The sequence below is a fragment of the Heliangelus exortis genome, chromosome 2, assembly GCF_036169615.1.
Source record: "Heliangelus exortis chromosome 2, bHelExo1.hap1, whole genome shotgun sequence".
Lineage (NCBI taxonomy): Eukaryota > Metazoa > Chordata > Aves > Apodiformes > Trochilidae > Heliangelus > Heliangelus exortis.
Genome location: NC_092423.1, coordinates 101,999,290 through 102,010,959, shown reverse-complemented (window position 1 = coordinate 102,010,959; position 11,670 = coordinate 101,999,290). Strand labels below are relative to the sequence as shown.

General features: G+C 45.1%; 1 protein-coding gene across 1 annotated transcript; it reads left to right on the top strand.

Moving 5' to 3' along the window:
* Window positions 1-1,626: 1,626 nt before the first annotated feature.
* TGIF1 (TGFB induced factor homeobox 1) lies at window positions 1,627-11,434 on the top strand. Its single transcript, XM_071737233.1, has 3 exons — window positions 1,627-2,093; window positions 8,811-9,037; window positions 10,374-11,434. The coding sequence occupies exons 1-3, from the start codon at window positions 2,078-2,080 to the stop codon at window positions 10,938-10,940; spliced, it is 810 nt and encodes a 269-aa protein (XP_071593334.1). The 5' UTR covers window positions 1,627-2,077; the 3' UTR covers window positions 10,941-11,434.
* The last annotated feature ends 236 nt before the right edge of the window (window positions 11,435-11,670 follow it).

The following is an 11,670-nucleotide window of genomic DNA, read 5'->3' as shown; positions in this document are numbered from 1 at the left end:
CGGCACGGCGGCGGGAAGGCGGTTACTCCCCTGCCCTCCTCCCCCCCCACACACCGGCCGGCGGTTGGAGGGCGGTTGGCCGGCGGGTAACGGGCCCGGCTCGCGCCGCCGCCGGCGGGCGCTCAGTTAGCGCCGCTCGGCACAACCGCCCGCCTGACTTCAGCCCTGGCTTCACTGCGGTGCCGTGAGTCACTGCCTCCGGTTCGGTTCGGCCCAGCCCCCTGCCCTACAGCCGGGCACGCCGGGACCAGCCACGAACCTAAACAGCCAACACCACTGCTTTGTTAACTGACATGAGTCACCAGCCGCCCTCCCCAACCCCCGAGCAGACGTCTCCCCCCTTCAGGATGTAACAGCTGTTTTATCTCCAGCAAGGTCGCTGTAATTACGCCACATAAAAATAGTTACAAGGTACTTGGGGAGGATTTGCTGTTAAAGCGCTGGTGCTTTCCCTTCGGCTGTGAATGCGCGTTTGTGTGAATGTCCGCGCCGCCGAGCAGGAAGGTGGGGGAAGGAAGGAGCCGGAGGAATTCATTATTTCATCAGCCGTTTTTAAAGCGTTTGCTTCTCAACCTCCGGCGCTTGCCCCCGCGCCTTCCTCGTCCACAAACAGCCCAGCATGTGGTGGTGCAGTACTATCAATACACACGCTCCCGTGCGTAAGAAAAAAAAAACCAAAACACACCGCATCCTTATGTGCGTTTCGAGGCACGGTGGCTCATTTTAACTTTCCACGCCAAAGCCTTGACGCGTGAAATCTCAGCCCGCAGCTCAGCGTTGAGGACTGTGAAGTAAACACCCGGCGCCGCGGGGCACCGGGCTTTAGCAGGGACCGGAGATCGGGGGTGGGGGGGGAGAGTCGGGACCTGGCGGCTTCCCTCCAGTTCCAGGGGGACTTTCCCCGCCTCACGGTGGGAAGCTAGGCCGTGCCCCCTGCCAAGGGTCGGCTTCCCAGTCCTGCGTTTCTCATCCCGGAGGAAAATAAACTGTTGCTGCACCACGTGGTCGCCTAAGAGGGATGAGTCAAGCTGTGAGACTTCTCTTTTACAGCTATAAGCATGTGTTGCAGCTAAATACACCGGGCTGGGGGAAGGAAAACAACCTTTACGAACTCATGTAAAAAATAAGCCCAGAAACGGGGCTCGCCTTCTCCCGCGGGCGAGGCTGGCCAGCGACGGCAGACGGGGCTCTTTCGCTGCCACCGGGAAAGGCTGGGAGGGGAGAGCAGAAGGCAAATCAGCCCCCACCGGGGGAGGAGAGGGGGCCTCCAGGGGAGGCGAGACCCGGCCTACTGCTCTTCGGAGGGCTACTTCTCCTGCCGTATGTACTCTCCTTTCTTTTCCTCTCTATTCACACGAAGGAGTGGGTGGTTCATCCGGCAGCAACAGGAGGAGGCTAGTCAAGGACAGCTGTCAAAATCTTTTCCCCCCTCCCCCGTCCCCCGTCCCCTTCTTCTTCCAGTTTAATGATCAAACGTCTCCCTAGAAGAAAGGCGAGGGAGCGGGGGACACAGAAGACTCCCCCCGCCGCCGCTGTGGTGTGTGCATGAGCGAGTGGCTACGGGCCGACACCCCCCCGCCTCTGGCCCGTCCCACCCCTTCTGTCTGACAGAGCCAGAGCAGCCCGGGAGGGGAGGAGAGAGGAGGAGGAGGAGGAGGCAGTGCGGCAGCCGTGAGTGCCAGAGCAGCGCTCGGTTACTCTCCCGTACTCACTGCGGGGAGGAGGGGGAGGGTGGGCGCTGTGTACCTTTTCCTCCCGTGCCTTTCCTCACTTTAGCGAGCTAGGGCCAATCGCCGGCAGAAAGGAACAAAGGGAAGGGGGGAGGGAAGCCCACCCCGGCAGCGGCCGTACCAGAACCCCCCCTACTCCGGGACACAGAGCATTGCGGCTCACGCTGACAGCAGCGCGGCACTGGACTAGGTGCCTGGCTCCACGGCGGTGTTTCTACTTCGTCGTCGCCTCCCTTCTCCTCCTCGTCGAGTTTCAAGGGGGAGCAGCGTCTCCGGCAAAGGGAGAGAAACTTGGGTCTGTGTGCGGGGTGTCCGGCGGCAGTGGCGCCTCGGTCCTGGCGATCAAGATGAAAAGTAAAAAAGGTAGTTGTAATGGGACGTACTCACTGTTGGGAGAAAGCGGGGTGCCCTGTGCTGCTCCTCTCCCCAGAGGAATGGTTGGAGGGGTTACGGGGAGTGAGGGTGTGCTTTTGTTAAGCCAGAGACTGTTTTTCTTCTCGGCCGCTTTCTCCTTACTGCCCCCCCCGGCCGAGCTCTCGTTGAAGATGGCAGTGGATGCTCCGCTCCCAGACAAAACATGCGGGTTTGTTGTTTGGAGGCGGCTGCCTCTTCACGCCGCTGGCTCCTTGTCAAAAACCTCTAGCCACCCGCTTTGTGCCTCCGCGAAGTTTTGTTTTCTCTACCTCCGCCAACCCTCTTGCCCGTAACCTCTGCTAAAAAGCTTTTTTAAAATTTTGTTTGTTTTTAGCCTTTCTGCACGGAGTCCCGCCGTCCCGGTAACGGGGACAGGGGGGCTAGGGTCTGGGTCGTCTTCCCAACTTGGGGCCAGGGAAGTGAGGCTGCCAGCAGCTCCGAGCGTCGCGACTCTTTGTTCGCGGTGGCGCGGGGGGAGCGGGCACGGCAGCCTGGGGCTAGGGGGGGTGGGGGGGAACTCTACCAGAGGGTCTCAGACCCTGTCGGCGCCCTTGGCTGCGTTGGTTCGTGAAAGTTGATGCTTTTCCTTTCCCTTTTGTCCCATAAAACAAGGAGGGGGGGGGGGGAAAGTTAGAAAAGTTTGGACACAGGGTTAAAAGGAGGAAGACTTTTTTTTTCTTTCCTTCACTGAAAAATAAGACTCTTTGAGTTTTCTTTGTGCTAGTGTACAAACTTTCTAGTTATATGATTGTTACTCTGCACTTGTGGCGCTTTTAAGTGCCTTTAAATTAGAGCTTGGCCACAAAGACGCGGAGCATGCTTTCAGGTTTAACACATCTGCGGGAGGAAGGCTGAAAAGAAGTTTATAGCAAAGCAGTATCTTTTCACTTGGGATTTACCAACAGTCGGTGGCGCGGATGATGGTGTTTTGCACCGAAAGACCCATTAAACTGCCCAAAGTGGAGGGTTAGTGGGGAGCAGTGCGCATGTTCAGTACTCCAGAGTTGTGCTGTTTTCCCCCTAGTACACATTCCTGCAGCTCTAGCAGAGCAACCTCGCTCATTGTTAATATCCTTGGAGCAATTAATGCATATGTAGTTCGTGAAATCATTGGACTGCTGGAAACGTCATGTACTAATATGGTTTGTAGCCCTCGTAAGGAGCTTGGGACGTGCAACTCGTCTAAGAAGAGCAAACACACAAAGGGAATTAAGCCACAAAGACGAAGTTTAAAGAGCGGGCAGGGTGGTGTTTAGCAAGGAAACATTTCGAGTTCCCGTAGGAGAACGCGGCGCGTTTCAGCCTGCGAGCGAACTGCACGGATTTTTAGATTACAACATGTGCTGCATACCAAGCTCGGCCATCTGTGCCTGGAGACAGTGACAGCATTGACTTTAAAATGTTTCGGTCGTCTTAGGTAGGCTGAGATTCTTAACCTCATTGCAGTCAGGGTTGGTTAGTTATTGGTTTGGATTTTTCCCCCCTTTCTTCTTTTTTTATGGTTTCACTGAATTAATTTAGCCCAGTTATTTTTAGGACATTCCTATGCTCCCTATTTGCACAGCAGTGGTGAGCTGGTTTCCTGTCTGCTGTTGCTTCCATTGTTCAGACTTCTCTCCCCGAGGGCAGCTGCTGGTTGGTGAAATACCAAACTCCCCGCACTTTCAACTGTTGTTCTTGCCACCCCCGAAATAAATGCGTGTGAAGAACGCTGACGTAGTTTCTAGGTATGCATGTGTAGGGCTTTGTCTCTGTGTGTAGATGTGTGAGATCTGCTTTGAGGATTTCAAGTCCTGGGCTGAAACAATGGAAACAATGAAAGGTGACAGGCGGGAGGGAGAACTTTTGAGAGGGGCCATGGGCCTGGGGTTTTCGTGGCAGAAATTAAAAAGTGTCAGGGACAAAAGGAGAAACTTTAAAGAAGGATGTTAAGGCTAGGGTACATTTGTTTTATTAAAGGTTGGGCTTGTAGTTATTTGTTACCTTCCGGCATTTGAAGCTCCTTCAAGAAGTCTCAAAGAGTGACTTTGTTACTTGCACTCCTAGAAAAATACCGTTTTAATAAATAAGTAAAAAAAGTATAGCACAGCCAAGTCTGGTTGCTTTAGTAGTGATAGATCACAAGCTGTAAAATGCAGAGGAAAACAAACTGGTTCCTCAATTATAAAACTTTTTTCTGAGGAAAAAAGTGTCGTGTTTTACTGTGGAAATTCCCTTCTACATTCTTGTAGCTCATGTTGACTTATTAATAATTTGAAAGTTAATTTATTTTTGTTGGTGTTTTAAAATCGAATTTAAGTTAGGTTTCTTTGTGTGCTGGGTTAGTGGGGAGGGCAGTAGGGTGTTTTTGAGTTTTTGTTTGTTTTTTTTTTTTTTTTTCTTAATCTGTGCATTTACCCCCCGAGGAACTCCTCTGTGGATAGTTTCATTTACAAAAAATAAGGTGATAGCAATCACACTGAACATATTCAGCTTGTTAATTAGCTGATTTAGAATACAATCTCGCAAAGACACAGGCATGTGCTCAAGTTTATACATGTGAGGAATCTTACTGAACTTGGTTACAACAAGATCGGGGCCGTGTACGGGAACTGGTTCTGTTTATCTGTGCTCATAAAAAGAATCCAGCTTAAGAAATTCAGAGAACCCTAAGGGGGTGAGAGGTTTTCTGTAAGGTGATTTTTGTCTGTCTCCTCTCTGGAGGGCAGAGATTGTTCCTTGTGGTATACTTTGTCCTGTTTTGAATAACAATTGCCACTTCTGCCACTTCCTCTGTGAAGCCTTTCCTCGACACAATGGGATGGTTGTTGGTGTGGGGGTTTTTTTGTTTGCTTTTTTTTTTTCTTTTTTCTTTTTCTTGAGACTCAGTTTAAGTTTTTCATTTGCTTAACTTCCATTTAATTTGTATCATCCTCTCTAAATACTTTCTCCTCCCCTTGAAAGTATTTCAGCATGCTGTCTTAAGTAGCAGTAGTTAATTTTGAAATCGACTTTAGTCATCACTGTACTTCTACTCAAGTTGTTTCAAGCTGTTAATGGTTGGGTGTTGAGCCTTGACTCGAGATCCTAGGTGTAATCTTCCCTGAGCTGATTACATGTGGACTTGTAAAGTCTTCTGGGCTGTGCAACAGTACATTCAGTCATGTACATGACTTCAGCTGGGAAGCCACGAGGATAAATTTATAAAGAAGGGATACTGATCATGTAGTTCTTCAGTGATTATATGTGTGGACTGCTCATCTAAGTGGTGATGGAAGGAGCGGAGAACTGAGTTTTTGTTGTGTTTTTTTTTTATTATTATTATTTTCCCCCAGTCCTCTCTGCAGATTAATTCGGGCTGCTTTAATTTAGTCCTGTAAAACAGTTTTTCTGTTTAGATTAAACCTATTTAGGAGGAGACATAAAATAACCTGGTGCTAGCCTGCTTCCAAGACAAAATAAATTAGTAGGTCAGCTGGGGCTACTCACATCCACAAGCCTTTATTCTGAGTGTAAAGAGCAGTAAGCCAATGGTCCAGTCGTGGAGCCCAGCCAGAAGCCTTTTCAGTTGGGCCCTGTTAAAACAGGAAACCAGCAGCGAATAGCCTGATTACTAACAAGACGGAAAAACAAAGCAGGGTTGTAATCAGCAGGAATGCTTTAATGAAAACAGAGCCCTGACAGCAACAACGTGGCTCCTGCTCTAGTAAAAAAAATATCAGCTGGGGTAGTGCGAGATTTCTAGCCCTGACTTCCTGTTGCTGCTCCCTCTGTACAGGCGACGGAGAGACCTTCCACAAGTTAAGAGGGCTGATCGTCTATTTAAATGAGCTCATTTAGATGAGGAGAAGTTGTACTATGCTGGGTTTCCTGCTTAACCAAAACCTGCTTTGTGTCACTTACTGTGTCAATTAATATGACACACTAAGGGAACGGGTCAAAGGGCAGGCTCAGATGTTGACTCATTTCTTGCTAGGTAGGTTATGGTTAGTCAGATGGCAACTTTTACTTTAGCAAAATAACTTGTTTGCAAAATAGAGAAACGTTTTTGTGCTGCTGGCTTTCAGACAGAATTTTGTCACTTTTTTTGAAGGGGGATGTGAAAAAGTGCAACAGTTCTAGAAGTTCTCCTTCCAATCAGTTCAGAGAGGCTCCTGTGGAATCTTTTAGCTGTGTGTTAGTTGTTGGAGAGGTTGCTCCAGATGGGGAGGAGGGGTGTGTTTGTCTGGAGGATTTCTCGTTATGCCACATAAATCTGGATTGCAAACCATTAGACACCCAACTTTCTCACAGGAGTAGTTTTTTTTTTTGGCTTCTCTTCCCTCTTGTTTCCAGCCCTCACTGCCTCTCCCTGTTTTCTTAAGTCCCGTTTTGTTGCCTATTATATTTAAAAACAAACAAAAAAACCCAACCCACTGAAGTGCTGCAACACTTCTGGTTTCTGACAAACAAGAACAGCTCACTTGAAAACATTGTCTGAATAGCGTGGGCTAGTTTTAGCTAGTTTTAAAATTAAGTTTAAAAGGGGTGAGCTGCTTTGTAGAGCCATCGTGTTGTCTGTGCAGGATCTTTGTTCCAAGAAGTGCTCCTCGTGGCTGCAGGAGCCCATTGTGCAAGGCATGTTCTCAGGTTAGGTTGCAAGCATGACAGCACTTTCCGTGAAGCATTGATAAATACAAAGCAGTTTTCTCGGAATCATTTTAAAGCAAACTTGACATGCTTTCTACATGAAATAAGAACCTGTTCACATCATTTGAAGTTTGTCTGGTGTTGGCTATTTAAATATTGTCCTATTGTTCCTGTTCTATGACTGGATAATTTATGTAGCTAATCATCACAGGAAAAATTTGATATGTCAGTTTGGTGTGTGTTAGTTACATAAATCAGCAGTTGGGAGAATGAAAACAGTATGAAGTAAGTTACTGAAGTAACTATGCCAGACAAATTGGAGATTGATCATCCTACTGGGAATGCTTTCATATCAAAAATAGGCATTGAAATTTGGACAGCTTAAACTAAAGTAAGGATGTTTGAGCTATTCATAAACAGAGGAAGGCAAGAATAATTTACCATATCAAGCTTTGGCTGAAGTTTGAAAGTGTGGTCCTCTTCTGATACCTCCTTCCCCAGTATTAAGGAAAACTTGCACACACATTTTTTGCTTTCTGTGTTGTGGGTCTTTGGTTTTGTTGCTTGTTTTCAAATGGCATTAATTCTTTCTTTACTTAGGCATATAACTATAGTTTTATATAGTTCTGTACTTTCATGGGCATACTTGTATATTAGGGCTGACTTTGTTTCCTTAAACAGAATTTTTGAATTCTGGGTGGTTGCCCACATAAAAATGTACATTTGACATTTTACTTGGTTTTATTATTGAGATTTTTAGTTTTTATGTTAGGAATGAGCAAACTTCTGCTCCCACCTCCCCCCATCTAAGTTCAAAACATAGATAAATTATGGGCTTGTTTTGCCTCTGTAGTTTATAGCAAATACTTCTGAAAACCTGTATAGTTTTCCTGGAAAAAACCCTATTAAATACTACTAGTTAAAAATGGGTAGCATCTTACTGGAACTTATACATAGTTTGTAAGATTGCTAAAATTGCTGGTGAGCTAAACACCTGGTAAGTATTTAAAACATGATTGTCTTTACAGTACTATTTCTTTCCCCAGTGACTTATATATTCTACAAAAGAAGTGTAATTTTGTAGTCTTCCTAACAATAGAATACTTGTTTTTGTTCTACTTGCGTCCGATATCTTCATGTCACTAGTAGTGTAGTGTGTATATATAAGAAGGGATAATCAAACTTTGAAATCTGCTCCTTCCATAGTATGGAAGGAAAAAGGTTTGCAGTTAACTTGTAAATCTTGAACCTTTGTTGTAACTGTAGCACATTTCCACATGAGATGAAAATAATTAAGAATCAGGATGCAAAGTAGCACATTTAAAACAAACAAACAAACCTAGCCAAACATGAAGTGATCGTGGTTCTTTGATGCAGAAGTGTAATTAAATTACAGCAGTCTATCTCCTGATAAACTGGTAGACTCTTACATGACTGAGACACCTGGTTCTTTCACCTTCTTGTAATTTTTTTTCCTTCCTAAAAAAAAAAATCTACTCAACAGTGGGAGCAGACACATTTTCCCCCTTTTTTCTTACTCCATTAATTCTTATTACTAGACCTAGGATGAGCTTTTAATTTAGAAAATCCACAAGCTCTCTTTCCCAGAAGAGGTGCATCAGCATGTAAGTAAACAACCCATTGCTTGGGGTGTTTTTAACTTAACCAGTGGCTTTTGCCCAGCCACTGGATAGTCAGTTATCCTTCAAGAAAAGTGTTGGGTGCATATAATAGAAAGCAAATTCTAACAATATTGGTATTAGATAGAAGCTGTCTGGTAACATGCAGCAGAGAAAAGGTTGCCAGGGGAACAAGTAAAGGAGGGTTTGAAGAGAAGAATTACCCTAGGAACAGCTCATTGGTGCTACTTCTTGTTCAGCTGACAGAAAAGCTACAGCTTGATAAGTTAACACTTAAGGACACATCTCCTGTATGGGAGGCCATACTGTGATTCATAGTAAAGACAGTTAACGTAATAAAAAGCAAACTGTAGAATGCTGGAGCTGAGTAGTTTATGGATTTAGGAGGCTGATTGTTCTTGTCTTCTTATAATTGTAGGTGTAGTTGCAATATCAGGCAGTGAAACAGAGGATGATGACACTATGGATGTCCCACTGGATCTTTCCTCATCTGCTGGCTCAGGCAAACGGAGGAGACGTGGCAACCTTCCCAAGGAATCCGTGCAGATTCTTCGGGACTGGCTATATGAGCACCGATACAATGCTTACCCTTCAGAGCAAGAAAAAGCGCTGTTATCCCGACAGACACACCTTTCCACACTACAGGTATTAAAAAAAGTAGTTCTTGCATCAAAAGAAGCTGTTCTCTTGTTCATTTACCTGTGTTTAAGTCACTGATACAAATGTATACACTGCATGTTGAGATTCTTTTTTTATTGTTACTCCTCTTCCAATGGCACTTGTAAGGAAAAATACAAATGAATTATGTGTTACGATTGTCTTTGTTCATTGGGAATAAAAATTCTTCTCTAGGAGAACAGATAGCTATGAATTTGAGGAAGCATGCTAGGTTGCAGAATCAAGATCCAAATGATATAAAGTGTCTGTATAGGGTAATTTACTATGAGAAAAAGGTTTTATGGTCTGCAGAGGTTTTATGGTGATCGATACACAGCTTAACATGTAATTCTTCATTTCTAAAACTGCAACTTAAGGCTCATTCTTGTAGAACATGCACATAAATGATTATGTGTATGGTAACTTTCATTAGGATCAGCGGAACAACCTGTATGGGATAGAACTACTCAAGTGTGTTAGTGTGGGCTGATGAGGCTTCTTTGTGGTTAGTATCAAATCTCATCCTGGGATACTGCTGGCAGCTGTGCAGCCCCTTGGATACATAGTTCTTCTCTTCTGTGATAGTCTTTGGTGGAATAGTTGTCCACAGTTGCTGCTTTCCACCCTGGGGGCAGGTGGCTTCATGAGAAGTTGGATAAACCCAGGTTTGGTTTTGAGAGGTGTTAACTATGGAGCACTCCATTCCACTTCTGGGCTTTTTTTTGTCCAGGTTAATTCGTTAGTACAAATTTCGTAATTGGCTGTACAGTGAAATTTCCTCAATATAACATCATAAAGAAAATCTTTATGTAGTAAACAGAAAAAGCCCCACATTAAACTATAAACTATCCTGTATCGCCCAGGAAACTGGTTTGATGTTTAAACAAGGACAAACTTAAATGAGGTAATTCATGTTATGTCTGTCGACACAGTCAGTTGAACAAGGAAAATCAGTAACTATTTGTGGGAGGAGTGGCTCTTTTCAGAGAGAAAAGGTTTTCCTGTTGTTAATTAACCTAAGCTAGGGAACAATAGCTAATAGGTTAATGTGTGTGCACAGAGTTAAAAGCTAAACCCCTCTGTTGGAGCTAGCAGTCTTGAGACTTATCCCGGGGCTTTCTGTAACAGGAGTGGGGAGCTGGGGGTAGAGCCTGGAGGAGGGAAGGGCCCTTGCCAGGCATGTCACAACTTGTCAGTAGGTCTCTCTTTTGTTCTGCAGTTAAGGAAACTGCTCGGAGGGATTCATTAATCTAACTCAACGACTCTAATGGCACATAGTTGGAAATGAATGAACGCAGAAATTAAGATGTCATTATATTCCCAGGTCTGCAACTGGTTTATCAATGCACGCCGCAGGCTTTTACCTGACATGCTGAGGAAGGATGGCAAAGACCCGAATCAGTTCACTATCTCACGGCGAGGGACCAAGCTTCCTGAGGGCAGCCTGGTGGAGTCTTCCATCAGCACAAAGAACTACATTCCCTTGCTGGAGGAGACTGCCTTCCTTCCCACGGCTGCACCGCTCGGCAAGACTGTGCCCTCTTCCAAGCCAGCTTCCCCGGGATCAGTCCTGGCCCGGCCATCAGTGATTTGCCACACGACTGTGACTGCATTGAAGGACGCCCCTTTCCACTTTTGCCAGCCAGCTGATGTAGGCCTGACCACGGACCTGCAGCAGCCCCCAGCCAACAGCTTCACAGATAACTCCCTGTCCTACCATGAGGATGCATCTAAACTGGGACCTGGTGCAAATACACAGAGCGGGCTCTTCAACACTCCTCCTCCAACCCCACCAGACCTTAACCAGGATTTTAGTGGTTTTCAGCTACTGGTGGATGTTGCACTCAAAAGGGCGGCAGAGATGGAGTTGCAGGCGAAACTTATGGCCTGAGTTCCTTTCCTTCTCCTTCCCCGTTTGTTTTTCCAGGCAGGGATCTAACAGCTTGTGTGGTTATTGCCACCCACACGATATCAAGAGACTTCACTGCATTATTATTATTTTTTTTTATTAATCTTATTTGCACAAGGGATTGCTGAAATGAAGCTTCCTGTCACTGAGATGGTCTTCAGTGGAATATGGTCATTCCAAGAATTATAAACTTAAAGCTACTGTAGAAAGAAAGGATTGTGTGTTGGTTGGTTTTTTTTTATGTTTTCTTTGTAGGTTTTTCATAATGTGAGATGGTTCCCAAGATCATGTGATTTGTTTTTGTTTCTTTCAGACTGTGCAATATCTAGTAATGATATAGAGTCTTCTTATCATTCCCAAGCGGAACAGAATATACCGACAAGCTGTCTAAAATAAATTTTCAATTTTTTTAACAATATGAACTTTGGATGATTATGCTTTTTTCCCATAATGTAATAAAATATTTTCTTTAAAAATGGATGCATACAGAGTATTTTGTTGAATACAAGCTTTGCAGAATACATAGCTCTGCTCTTAAAATAAAGGGAAGTGAGAAATTTTGGTTTAGAGAGTGATGCTAGCAGTGGTTAACTAGATGTCTAAAGAAATGCTGAAAAGTGGAACAGAAGTACCTAACCATGTCCTGCTATGTTGAAATGTTTTTAAAGGGGCTAAAGGAAGCCATGTGGGCAACTCTGAATTTCAGAGGAAT